The 15,004-nt window shown below is 35.6% G+C and overlaps 1 protein-coding gene across 3 annotated transcripts in view; it reads left to right on the plus strand.

Moving 5' to 3' along the window:
• Positions 1-4,350, plus strand: part of SCEL (sciellin) — a 162,702-nt gene extending 158,352 nt beyond the window's left edge. For all 3 annotated transcript variants that reach the window (XM_015543692.2, XM_042978710.1, XM_015543696.2), the window contains 2 exons: positions 1,053-1,155; positions 2,599-4,350. In XM_015543692.2, coding sequence (XP_015399178.1) covers positions 1,053-1,155; positions 2,599-2,615 — 120 coding nt within the window. In that variant the 3' untranslated portion in view covers positions 2,616-4,350. The remainder of the gene's footprint in view (positions 1-1,052; positions 1,156-2,598) is intronic.
• Positions 4,351-15,004: the final 10,654 nt, after the last annotated feature.

The following is a 15,004-nucleotide window of genomic DNA, read 5'->3' on the forward strand; positions in this document are numbered from 1 at the left end:
GCTGACGTTCTGTGGTTGATGCAAATTATCTAATTCAGTCAAGTAAATGTAATACTTTAACAACTGATTGCTTCTCCTTCAATTAGCTTCAGACAGTGACACATAGCAATCAGATATATGGTGTCTCATTTTGAGAAAAAGAATCCAATCTTAGGCCATAGTATATAGAATTCCACATAAAATAAAAGCTATTTTATTTATTTATTTGTTTATTTATTTATTATTTGCTTAAAGCTATTATACAGAAAACTTTTTAAAATAAAGAGTTCTCCTGATTATGACTTTTAGTAAAGAACAATAATGTCCATTTATTATATTTCAAATGATTTGTTTCGATTTTCAATTTAGTTATAAAATACTACTAACTGAAAATAAAAATGTCCCCACACTCATAGGAAAAGATATATTATTCTATAGCCATGATAATAGAACTACCTGGACTAATTGATCAATGACAATTTGCTTTAGTGAACTCGCCTCTGAAAGCCAACAATCAGAGACAGGCTCCTGCTTGAAAGTCAGCCAGTTGGCAGGTGAACTTGTTTCCAATGAGCACAGGTCTAAGGCAGATGTCAACCCTTTTCTATCTCCATAATGAACACAACACAAAACAAACTGTTCCCTAAACCCTATGTAAGATCAGAAGTTGTTTTGTCCAATGAGACTGTAACTGAACAGCAAAACTTTTAGTAAGCAAACAAGTATGCCTTGTGTTTTTGTTTGAGATATTGAGTGGTGATTTTATCTTTGGCATAACCAACTTTTGAACATTTTTATCTACTCTATTGTGAGTTCAGGAGAAACTTCAGTGGTATATATACCCTGAAATGTACATTTTCAGAGTGGAGAGATGTTGTGAGTATTTATTTGAAAATTTCAGCAGTAGGATCATAAACAAGGGCATTCCCACTTTCCCTGTGGGTCCTCTTTCAAATCTGAGTGTTGCTATGAAGGATCGTACTGAATGAATTGAAAGGGCTTTTCTATCCTATTACAGTTAAGAGTCTACATATATAATGTGTGTAAATTTTACATATTGTTTTTTTCCTTAGTGTGAAATATGCAAACAGCCTTTGGAAAACCTACAAGCGGGTGACAGTATTTGGATTTATAGACAGACAATACACTGTGAGCCTTGCTACTCTAAAGTTATGGGTAAGTGTTAAGCTCTTTAAGGAATGATTGCTTTTACTAATATTAATGTGCACTTAACATTGTTGAAATGAAAGATTTCAATAAAGTAAAAAGTATTTTATCAATTCTACTTAGTTAAGACTTTAGCTGAAGATAGTTATACTATGGTAGTATTTTAGGGTATAAAATCAGCCAACATTTATTATTGTCTCCTGATATCAGACCAGACATAGTACAACTAGGCAAAGAGGATTTATTTTGGAAAATTTTCTATTTTTTTCTGAACAAAAATAGATCTTTTCTGCTCAAATAATTGTGTGAATTGAAGTCCATTTCTGTGAATGACCTTTCATATTTGTCCTGAAATATACGTTTGTACCTAATTTGATTATTCCACTAACTGCTTTTTAAAGTTATTTTTAAATGGGAAGTTTAGAGCTAGTTCTATATACTTCTATATTAAATATAGCATCAAGTATTTTTTGTGAGTTTAAGACCAACTTTACTATAATTTGGGCTTTTAATTGGCATAAATGGTGTGAGAAGAAAACACTAAGGACTTGAGTTTTTAATTCATTTTCTTTAAACAGCATGAAAACTTTAAAAGTTGATTTAAAAGATATGCACAATGTACACTAAATTAGCAAAATAAAATGCTACAAAACTTGATCAGTTTTTAATAGCCAGTATTTTATTTTTAATTCAATGGTAAGTAGATAGAATAATCAGAATGATATTGGATAGCTGGTCAACAGCACAATGTGAAGGTGAGTTTTCTGATGCCTCATTGGTATGGTGAATGAAGGAGGAGAATGTGTGATTCTTACATGGGATCCAAAATATGGAATTTAACGACAAATGTGTGACATTAATGAGGTACTGGGAGGCTACATCTGGAAAATGCTCTGAGAAATATTCAGAAACCCACGTTCCATCAGGCTGCAGATCCAATTACAAGAACAAACCTAATTATATTCATACTTCGCCTTCTATTTTCTGCTTTCCCTAGCCAGTTCCCATATTCCATTTTCTTCCTAATTCAGCAGCCTTATCATGATACAATATTATATCAAGGGACTTGATGTGCATGGTGGCAGCTCTAAAACTTTCAGTCTTCCAGAAGTCCACGAAATGGTTTAGGAAATATGACTATCAAAAGACTCAGAAGTCTTTGTGCCTTCCTCCCTGACTATGTGCACCCCATAGGCATTGCTATTTTATCGGACACAGCAGTTGTCAAGATATGACTCTCAGGAATCTCCTAAATATGAGCGCCAGGCATTGGCACTTTGTGTTCATGGTATATGACCAAAAGCCAGAGTGATGAATGCAGCAGAAATAAAAAATAAAATGTTTAATCCACCACTACCCCCTTGATGAATGGCTATTTAAAAAACTTTCGTTACAGGCTTATTTTTGTGCTGAAGTTGTATTTCTAACTGGTACTTTCTTTAAATTTTTCAGCAAAGTGGATTCAATAATTCTGGCACATGGAAATCAAGATAAAAGCATTTATCAGGATGTTAAAATTTTATTTTAAGAATATGTAATCTAGAAAAGCTTTCACACTGAAGATTGACTCTTGTATACAACTAACAATTCTGCTATTGCATAAATAATCTGATTGCCTTCCATAAAGTCATATACATAAAGGAAACCATCTAATATCTGGCTAGAGTTAGCCATGAGAAATTCAAGTGGTTCCAGTTACCAATGTCAAAGGGATGATGCTTCTCATGGCAGCGAGCTCTGTCAACACTAACTTGGTCCGTCTCTGCTCTGTATGTGAGCTGTGCATCGTGGTGACCATAGTAGACAAGTTTCCCTTTTTGTCATCTTTGTTTCCCTACAGACTTGAATTTACAGATATTATTGACATCCTGATGAACTGTCAAAAAAGCAAGATATGCATGTATATCTTTCACATGCAAAAGAAATGTTGATAGAATTTTTTTTTTAAACAAAGTTTGGCGGAAAGGTGTTTCATATAAAGCTGTATGGACCTCAGAGAATCACTTGATCTTTCCAGAAAAAATTATTTCTAAGGTCCCTTTCTGCTCCTCAGATTATCTGATTCTAAAACACGTGTTGCTTGCTCTTTGAAAGTATCTTTGAATATGTGTCTGTTAAGTATATTGAACTAAATAGGGTATCTAAACAATTTAATGTTATCCTTCAATTTACCACAGAAATGATTTTTATAGAATATTTTAAAAACAAAAAACATGGATTTGTGGGTAATGGGTAAAATCTCATGACATGTATAGTTTACATATTATACCTTGTTAAATTTTCTTTGCATGCATTTCAAAATCTGGGTATATGAATAATTTCTGAGAAATAATGGTTATAGATTACAGAGACATGCTCTTTGGCATATCACATCTACTCATATTACATAGCACTTTACAATTACAGACAGCTTATAAATAAAAATAAAATGAACTACCAGTTACACAGGATCTTTTTGTGAAGTGTCTATAAATATCATTCACTGACATTGATTTTGTCAATTACAGAGATCACAATTTATTATAGACTATGCCATGCTAGTTAATTTAATTCTTTAGCTGCTTGAGCTATAGCTTTCAGTTTTAAAGAGCTTTTTTCTCGAGGAATTGAAAATTCAATAATCATATGTGAGGAATGAGTATTAGTGTTAAAACTGAGAAATTGAACTTATAAACTATTTTATATGCACATAGCAACTGCTTCTCAAAGGAAGGCACATAGAACACTGAGGGGAGGGTGGAATTTTAGGGAAGCTTAAGGTAGTTGTGAAAAACTGCATCAACTAGGGAGAATAAATGATCATCATGTATTTTCCGAGTGTTGATAAATTTAAAGAATTATTCTTCTGTATAATGATTCCAAGCATCTGTTCCTCTTAGGGCCTGGTCCACAAAGTGTTAAACACAAAACGCTTATCAAAATGCAGCAGCGTATAATTGTTGTCCTATGGAGAAGAAGCCAGAAAAAAACAATTAATAATAATTTGATATTCATTAATTCATGCTTGATGAGAAGCAGTGGTAATTGAGCCATATGTTTTATTGTTCTTTTATTACATGCTATCAAAGTGGATCAAAAGAAATAATTTTCTTAGGGTTGAAATTAGTGACAGAAAAGGAAGGATGGAATAGTATCCCTGCCTTTTATATAAAGTGTATTAACATCTCAATGCCTTTGTAGTAATTAAAAATCATTTGAATATCATTTCAGAAGTATTCTACTTTTTAATGCTTCATTTAAAAAAACTTAAAAGGAACATATTTCTCACTTTTCTGTAGCTGTTTAATGGACCCTTTCTTCTATAATAATGTATTAAATTAAACCCAAAGCTGTTATAAAAATGGAATAAATATAGAGTGGAGAGATCAGGGCTTCCAATTCACGAAGACCACTTCATTTTGTCTGGGTTTATTTGCACCATCGGAATACAGATTTCTAAGACATTTGGAAGATTTTTTTTTTTTTTTTTTTTGCAGCCAATCAATTATGTTATTATTGGCATACTTTTCCTGGACACAATTGCCTAACTCTCAGAATACCAGGTCCTGAATTCTATTGCTAATTAAGAGATACCTCTAAAAAGAATGAACTGCTGCAGCATGACAATATCCTTCTAAAAAAGCAAAATGGAAGAAATTTAATAATCTTGGAAATAGAATTTGTTAAGATAGTATTCTTTGTTTTAATAAGGCGAAGAAATAAAAATGTATTGGAGAAGTAATCTGTACACCCTAATTGTCTGATTGCAACCACTCCTCTACTTAGATATGAGTGACAACATATGGTCCAGCTCTGACTGTCAATGCAGAGTCGGACTTGTTTACTACCATAAAAACATCATGAGTGTTTGGAACGTTTTCCTACTCAGCTTGATTCAGAGCTCTACCAAAACAAGGGACTGTTTGGTCTACATTATGGCAAACTAACAATGATGATGTTGATTTTTATTCTTGTGTGTGTATACTACTGAATTTACTGGTTATTTTGTGACAATGTAAATAAGTTGCCTCCACCTATTCTTAAGTACTCAGCATTTCCCAGGGGCACCCATAAATATCTGTTAACTTGGGCATGCCCTTTCCCTCATGGGCCTATTCACTATTTAAAATGTGAGATTTAAAGGCGCCTGGCTGGCTCAGTCGGTGGATCATGAGATTCTTGATATCAGGGTTGTGAGTTCAAGTCCCATGTTGGGGGTAGAGTTTACTTAACTAAAAAAAAAATTTTTTAATAAAAATAAAATGTGAGATTTAGAACATTTAGAACTTGTAGCCACCAGCTCAAACATTGCACGAATCTGGGAATCTATTCCTGCTGCTTATCCCATTCTGAGATGATCTCTTTTGTTAGATGCCTAGGAGTTGTTGAATGTTTTATATGTATTTATTTTTTCTTTTTATCTTTTGGCCCTCTACACCCATTTCTCCTACCCCCAACCCTAACCCTTGCCTGTGGTAATCACCAATCTATTCTCTGTATCTATGATCTTGTTTTTGGTTTTTGCTGTTGTTGTTGTTGCTTACGATTCCACATATAAGAGAGATCATAGTGTACTTGTTGTTCTCGATCTGACATACTTTAATTAGCACGGACCTTAAGGTCCATCATGTTGCTGCAATTCACATTTTCATTTTCTTTGGATAACCACCAAGAGGTGGAATGGCTGGATTATAGGATAGTTTTATTTTTAATATTTTGAGGAACCTCCATACTATCTTCCACAGTAGCTGCACCAATTTACATTCCCATCAGCAGGGGTTTCCTTTTCTCCACCAACCCTTGTTATTTCTTTTCTTTTTGATAATAGTCATTCTAACAGGTGTGAGATGATATCTTATTGTGGTTATCTGGCATATAGAAATGCAGAAGAGTTGTGTGTATTGATTCTGTATCCTGTAACTTTACTGAATGTGTTTATTAGTTCTAACAGGTTTTGTTTTGTTTTTAGTTCCAACATTTTTTTGATGGATTTCTATATATAATATGTCTTCTGCAAATAGTGATACTTTTACCTCTTCCATTCTAATTTGGATGACTGTTATTTCTTTTTCTTGCCTGATTGTTCTGGCTAGGACTTCCAGTACTATGTTGAATAAAATTACTGAGTGTGGGCATCCTTGTCTTTTTCCCAGTCTTAGAGGAAAAGCTCTCAATTTTTCACTATTGAATATGGTGTTAGCTGTGCCCTTGTTATACATGACATTTATTACATTCCCTCTATACCCACTTTCTTGAGAGTTTTTATCATAAATGGGTGTTGAATGTGTCAAATGCTTACCTGCATCTGTTGAAATGATCATATAATTTTTATCTTTCATTTTGTTAAGGTGGTATTGACTGACCTATGGATGTCAAACCATCCTTGTATCCCACTTGATCATGGTACAATCATGTATGATCCTTTCAATCCGTTGTTGGATTCAGTTTGCTAGTATTTTGTTAAGGATTTTTGCACCTAGGTTCATCAGGGATATTGGCTTATAATTTGTGGCATTTTTGTCTGGTTTGTTATCAGGATAATGCTGGCCTAGTAAGTGAGTTTGGAAGAGTTCTCTCCTCTTCTATTTTTTTGGGGGAGACTTTGAGAAGGATTGGTATTAATTCTGCTTTGAATGTTTGGTAGAATCCACTAGCAAATTCATCTGGTCCTGGACATTTGTTTGTCAGAAGGCTTTTGATTATGGATTTAATTTTCTTACTAGTAATTGGTCTGTTCAGATTTTTTATTTCTTCATGATTCAGTCTTGTTAGGTTGTATGTCTCCAGGAATTTATCCATTTCTTATAGGTTGTTCAATTTGTTGGTGTATTATTGTCCATAGCAGTCTCTTATGATTCTTGGTATTCCCGTGGTATCAGTGCAACAGTCTCTTTCATTTCTGATTTTATTTATTTGAGTCCTCTTTCTTTCTTCGTGAGTCTAACTAAAGGCTTGTCAATTTTGATTATCTTACAAAGAATCAGCTCTTAATTTTATTGATCTTTTTTTTTCTATTTCATTTTTTAAAATCCCATTCCATTTATTTCTGCTCTAATCTTTGTTATTTCCTTTCTTCTTCTAACTTTGGGCTTTGTTCTTCTTTTTTATAGTTCCTTGAGGTGTAACTTTAGGTTGTTTACTTGACATTTTTCTTATTTCTTGAGGTGGGCATTTATCACTATGAGCTTCCCTTTTAGAACTGTTTTTGCTACATCCCACACATTTTGGTATGCTATATTTTCATTTTTGTTTTTCTCAAAGTATTTTTAAATTTCTTTTGATTTCTCTTTGACTCGTTGATTATTCAGTAGCATGTTGTTTAATCTCCATCTATTTGTGAGTTTTCCAGTTTTCTTCATGTAATTAATTTTTAGTTTCATATTATTGTGCTTGGAAAAGATGATTTATTTGATTTTCATCTCCCCAAATTTTGTAAGACTTGTTTTGTGGCCTGATATATATTCTCTACTGGAAAATGTTTCATGTAGACTTTCAAAGAATGTGTATTCTATTGCTTTTGAATGAAACGTTTTGTGTATATCTGTTAAGTCCTTCTGCTCTAACATGCCATTTAAGGCTGATGTTTCCTTATCAATGTTCTGTCTGGATGATCTATCCTTTGATTTAAGTGGGTATTAAAGTCCCATGCTATTATTTAATTGCTGTCTATTTCTCACTTTAGGTCTGTTAATATTTGCTATATATATTTTGGTGTTCCTATGCTAGTTGCATGAATATTTACCTGTGTTATATTTTCTTGTACTTCAGAATTGCATGTTGGCTTTATCACAATATAAATGTTTGGCACCATCTGAATCTTATTTCCTGGATCTTTGTCCCATCATTTGAGAAGTCTGGCTCCTGAGGGAGATTAGTGAAATGTTCAGATACATGGGTCAGGTAAAGGTTTCAGTTTTTCACTAGAAGAGAGGAAACTAAATATCATGATTGCCTTATGAATGATATAAGAAGGACGTTTTAACATCATTGCCTCTGTAGTTTCTTTGATACATTCTTTTCCTAATAACATTGAATTGCTGGATTGTTCTAGGTGCTGTATAAAATAATGCATAGTTTATAATCTCCCAACATTCATTCATTTATTCATTCATTCATTCTATTATTCAATAACTTAAAAATCTTCATTTAGATCCTATGTTCCAGTCTTAGCAATGAACAAAACAGCCAAGGTTCCTGCCCTCATGGAACAGTTTTAAAGACAAAAAATACACAGTAATTTCTGAAAGTAATAAGACCCATGAAGGAAATAAAACACAGTAACTAGGTCCTAGTATTGGCCAAAGTCAGACATTTTCTCCTTTTAAACATAATAAGATGGAAGTTCAAAGATTCCAGGAGGTGGAGATCAGCCAAAAAATGTTAAGCTTCCTCTATTCCTCATGGAAAACAATATTCAAATACTACTCAGATAGCTTTCAAGTCTCTGCAGGGGGTGGATTATACCAAACAGCTCCTGAAATCCTGGGCCTCGAGCGGAAGTTCCTCACTTAGATAAAGGAGCCAACAGGCATGTTCTGGTGATTGTGCCAAAAAAGCTGGTGAAGGAAGAGAGGGACGTCTGAACCAGCCCTCAAATGGAGTGGAACCCATGGGTTGGGTATGACAGTTCCTCACTTCATTTGAGACACTAAGGATTAAGTCCCTTTCTGTTTTCCAAATGGAAACATGAAACAGCCAGCATCATTTCTGATCTTGGAGAGATGTCTCATAGGGATTTTATTTTATTTTATTTTATTTTTATTTTTAATATGAAATTTATTGTCAATTTGGTTTCCATACAAAACCCAGTGCTCATCCAAACAGGTGCCCTCCTCAATGCCCATCACCCACTTTCCCCTCCCTCCCACTCCCCATCACCCTCAGTTTATTCTCAGTTTTTAAGAGTCTCTTATGGTCTGGCTCCCTCCCTCTCTAACCTCTTTTTTTTTTTCCTTCCCCTCCCCCATGGTCTTCTGTTAAGTTTCTCAGGATCCACATAGGAGTGAAAACATATGGTATCTGTCTTTCTCTGCCTGACTTATTTCACTTAGCATAACACTCTCCAGTTCCATCCACATTGCTACAAAAGGCCATATTTCAGTCTTTCTCATTGCCAAGTAGTATTCCATTCTGTATATAAACCACAATTTCTTTATCCGTTCATCAGTTGATGGACATTTAGGCTCTTTCCATAATTTGGCTATTGTTGAGAGTGCTGCTATAAACGTTGGGGTACAAGTGCCCCTATGCATCAGCACTCCTGTATCCCTTGGGTAAATTCCTAGCAGTGCTATTGCTGAGTCATAGGGTAGATCTATTTTTACTTTCTTGAGGAACCTCCACACTGTTTTCCAGAGTGGCTGCACCAGTTTGCATTCCCACCAACAGTGCAAGAGGGTTTCCATTTCTCCACATCCTCTCCAGCATCTATAGTCTCCTGTTTGTTCATTTTGGCCACTCTGACTGGCATGAGGTGATATCTAAGTGTGGTTTTGATTTGTATTTCCCTGATGTGGAGCGATGTTGAGCATCTTTTCATGTGCCTGTTGGCCATCTGGATGTTTTCTTTAGAGAAGTGTCTATTCATGTTTTCTGCCCATTTCTTCACTGGATTATTTGTTTTTTGGGTGTGGAGTTTGGTGAGCTCTTTATAGATTTTGGATACTAGCCCTTTGTCCGATATGTCATTTGCAAATATCTGTTCCCATTCCATTGGTTGCCTTTTAGTTTTGTTGATTGTTTCCTTTGTTGTGCAGAAGCTTTTTATCTTCATGAGGTCCCAATAGTTCATTTTTGCTTTTGTTTCCCTTGCCTTTGGGGATGTGTCAAGTAAGAAATTGCTGCGGCTGAGGTCAGAGAGGTTTTTCCCTGCTTTCTCCTCTAGGGTTTGGATGGTTTCCTGTCTCACATTCAGGTCCTTCATCCATTTTGAGTTTGTTTTTGTGAATGGTGTAAGAAAGTGGTCTAGTTTCATTCTTCTGCATGTTGCTGTTCAGTTCTCCCAGCACCATTTGTTAAAGAGACTGGTTTTTTTTTCCATTGGATATTCTTTCCTGCTTTGTCAAAGATGAGTTGGCCATACTTTTGTGGGTCCAATTCTGGAGCCTCTATTCTATTCCATTGGTCTATGTGTCTGTTTTTGTACCAATATCATGCTGTCTTGATGATTAGAAGCATAACGGCAAAGACACCCCAAACCCAGCAGAAGAAGAGAGATAATAAAGATCAGAGCAGAAATAAACAATATAGAATCTAAAAAAACTGTACAGCAGATTAATGAAACCAAGAGTTGGTTTTTTGAAAAAATAAACAAAATTGATAAACCTCTAGCCAGGCTTCTCAAAAAGAAAAGAGAGATAACCTAAATAGATAAAATCACGAATGAAAATGGAATTATTACAACCAATCCCTCAGAAATACAAGCAATTATCAGGGAATACTATGAAAAATTATATGCCAACAAACTGGACAACCTGGAAGAAATCGACAAATTCCTAAGCACCCACACACTTCCAAAACTCAAACAGGAAGAAATAGAAAACTTGAACAGACCTATAAACAGCAAAGAAATTGAATCAGTTATCAATAATCTCCCAACAAATAAGAGTCCAGGACCAGATGGCTTCCCTGGGGAATTCTACCAGACATTTAAAGCAGAGATAATACCTATCCTTCTCAACCATTCGAAAAAAATAGAAAGGGAAGGAAAACTTCCAGACTCATTCTATGAAGCCAGCATTACTTTGATTCCCAAACCAGACAGAGACCCAGCAAAAAAAGAGAACTACAGGCCAATATCCCTGATGAATATGGATGCAAAAATTCTCAACAATATACTAGCAAATTGAATTCAACAGCATATAAAAAGAATTATTCACCATGATCAAGTGGGATTCATTCCTGGGATGCAGGGCTGGTTCAACATTCACAAATCAATCAATGTGATACATCACATTAATAAAAGAAAAGAAAAAAACCATACGATCCTGTCAATCGATGCAGAAAAAGCATTTGACAAAATTCAGCATCCTTTCTTAATAAAAACCCTTGAGAAAGTTGGGATAGAAGGAACATACTTAAAGATCATAAAAGCCATTTATGAAAAGCCCACAGCTAATATCATCCTCAACGGGGAAAAACTAAGAGCTTTCCCCCTGAGATCAGGAACAAGACAGGTATGTCCACTCTCACCGCTGTTGTTTAACATAGTGTTGGAAGTTCTAGCATCAGCAATCAGACAACAAAAGGAAATCAAATGTATCAAAATTGGCAAAGATGAAGTCAAGCTTTCACTTTTTGCAGATGACATGATATTATACATGGAAAACCCGACAGACTCCACCAAAAGTCTGCTAGAACTGATACATGAATTCAGCAAAGTCGCAAGATACAAAATTAATGTACAGAAATGAGTTGCATTCTTATACACTAATAATGAAGCAACAGAAAGACAAATAAAGAAACTGATCCCATTCACAATTGCACCAAGAAGCATAAAATACCTAAGAACAAATCTAACCAAAGATGTAAAATATCTGTATGCTGAAAACTATAGAAAGCTTATGAAGGAAATTGAAGAAGATATAAAGAAATGGAAAAACATTCCGTGCTCATGGGTTGGAAGAATAAATATTGTCAAAATGTCAATACTACCCAAAGCTATCTACACATTCAATGCAACCCCAATCAAAATTGCACTAGCATTCTTCTCGAAGCTAGAACAAGCAATCCTAAAATTTGTATGGCACCATAAAGACCCCGAATAACCAAAGTAATTTTGAAGAAGAAGACCAAAGTGGGAGGCATCACAATCCCAGACTTTAGCCTCTACTACAAAGCTGTAATCATAGGAATTTTATAAACATTACATGTTCTCTTCCCTTGTTGCAATATGAATAATGTATCTGGTGAAAAGAAACATTCAGATCTTGGTATAACTTTCTTGGCAGTCACAATTTGTTAATTTTACCTCTTTTCCCAAGAGAAAAGGAATTCATAAGCTTCAAGGCCATTCAGGCTAGTGAAGGAATGAACTATCAAATCTGCAGAAACATGGATACTTCTTAAATGTCTACTGGTAAATTAATAAAGTCCATCTGACAAAGGCTCCATACTGTATTTTTCCACTTCTGTGACATTCTGGAAAAGACAAAACCATAGAAACAGTAAGCAGATCAGTGATTGCTGGTGGGGGCAGGGGGGTGGAGAGGTAAGGGAAAGTGGGTCTAGGAAGATGGAGAGTTGAATAAATGAAGCACAGGGAAGCAAACTGTTCTATATGATACTGCAACGGCAAGTAAATGACACTATGCATTTGTCAAAACCCGTAGAATTTTTCAGTACAAAAAATAAACTTTATTATGTGCAGATTCAAAATCTCATTTACGTGGTCACGGGCAGGGGATCTCAAGATAGAATGCAGAATGTGCCAAAAGAATTTAACTGTATTACAAATACATGACACCATGTCACTGATGTTGACCTAAGTAACTTTGGAGATGAGTGGCCTCTGTAAGACTAATGACAAAAGTAACTGTACATAGACCCTATATTCTAGCTGATACAGTTGTTTTCTATGGGGTCCAGGTTAACAATTCTGAAATCACTATAGATAAATTCTGGAATTGAATAATTAAGTGCATAGTGGATAGTGGGGTCACATTTCCCACAGTTGGAGTAGGAGGTTACAGATAATAAGCAAGGGGAGGAGGCTAGAATGATCTGTGCAATAATGGCTATGTTGGTATGGATTCAGGTTTAGCTTAACATAGGTACAGATGGTTACATATAGAAATATCTCTAGATATGCACATACACATGGATTGCCGCACACACATATTTTCTTGCTTTGTCAGCTGAGAGGGCCGAGAAGCAATGAAACTCCAATAGCAATGAGTATGCTGATAGCTAGATCTTGATTTCTAATGTCATTTTCCGATGAAAGGGACTAAGGCTTCTTGGAAAAATGGCTGGTTTTAGGACTGCCGTAGGATGTACATAAAATGAATCTGGAGCGTCTTATAGTGCTAGAAAATAAGGAAGTGTTCAAATGCACATGTGTACACACACACTCAAAATAATGTGGATATGTTAAAGGGACATAGGATTCAACAGAAGGAGTTTGCAATGGACAAAGTTGGAACAATCTGAGCAACTAAATAAATAATGTAATATTGAATTATAATGCAAAGTATAAAATGAAGGTCTGGAAGTCCATGCTGGTTGAAATGAATGATTGAGTAAATAAATTCAATAAATAAAGGAGACACAACTCTCCCATGCAGAAGAATTCCAAATAATTTGTATAACTACTCTGTCTTCAAGGAGGTAGAGTACAATTGTCCACTTCTTGCCCACTTCTTATGCGTGGGCTGCACATGGTGACTTCCTTCCACAGTACAGTGTGGGATGAGAGAAGGAGCAACTTGACAGTGGAGAGACCTGATACACAGTACCTCAGACAGGTTATCAAGATTAACATCAATGATTATAAATTATATTGCTAACATGTATCCTTGATAGGATGTGATAAGAATGGCACAATATCCTTGTGATTTTCTTCCCCAAAATCCATAACCCCAGTCTAATCATGAGGAAAACAGGAGACACATCTTAATTAAAGAGCCAACACTGCTTAAAACTGTCAGTCATCAAATACAATAAAGTCTGAGAAACTGTCATAGCCGAGAAGACACCTGACAACTAAATGTAACGTGGTACATGGATGAGATTCTGGGGGAAAAAAAAAGGAACTTAAGTTAAAACTGAAGAATTCGGAATAAAATGTAGGCTTTAGTTTTAGGTTCTTTCTTTCTGGCTTTTTTCCATCTCTTCTTGAATCATGAGCGCCATAACTAAGGTAAGTGAGAACTTTGCCAAATGTTTGGCCTTGGTGTTACAAGGGTTACCAGATCTCCATCCAGCCTGCAACATTTATTCCCTCATCGCCTAATACACGAAAAATAAGCTAACACCACATGTGTTAGGCTTTTGTTTGACAGCATACTGTTTCTAGCACCAGTTTCTAAACAAGTTAGGGCACAACTAAATGGCCGTAGCAAAGAACTTCTGAAGTATAGTGGCTGAGATAAGACTGCTTTTTCTCCTTCTCAAACTGAAACAGAAATAGAGGCTCTGTCCATGAAATTGTCTAGAGCATACGTTGTACGGCCATTGCCTAGTATCTCCGAATCAAAGCTGGCTCACCAGCTGCATAACCGTGGCCCTGCCTGAGGGAAGAGAGAAAAAAAAGAATGTGATGAAAAGCTGCCCTATTCCTGCCACTCACATCCAATTGGCCACTCATGCCCCATTGGCCACACCTAACTGCAAGGTGACACATAGTTTCTAGCCATGTGTCTGCTAAGATAACTTGAGATTTCTACTACTAAAGGAAGATGGACAAATGGGCTGTTGGAGCAGGTAGAAGTCCTCATACAGAACCCTGTGACCTGGGGCTCCCCATCCATCCCCTGTGATAGCTTATCAGTGGATAGTAATACAGCGTCTCCTATAAAACACATCTTTGTATACAAAGACATTGTGATCAGATTCCCCACAGTCATTGTTAATAAGGTTTTTTTTTCCCTACAAACAAAGGATTTTAGATCTGTGTGGCCATTTGAGAATGATTCTGACCTGATGCTCTCAACTTATGGGATTTGCAGATGAAGAGAATTGGGGGCCTGAGTCTCTGAACGGTTCCATGATACAGCCAGTTTGTCAGCAGCAAAACTGGGTTTGGAAACCAGCACGCTGAAGTCTCTTTCACTAAATGTGGGGTTTAAAAATGAATACAATGATCTAAAAATGATCTCACCAGAATGGAACACATTGACAGACTAAGCCTCACATGCCATTCTCTTATTTAGGTAATTCA

Source organism: Panthera tigris, chromosome A1, assembly GCF_018350195.1.
Source record: "Panthera tigris isolate Pti1 chromosome A1, P.tigris_Pti1_mat1.1, whole genome shotgun sequence".
NCBI classification, from domain to species: Eukaryota; Metazoa; Chordata; class Mammalia; order Carnivora; family Felidae; genus Panthera; species Panthera tigris.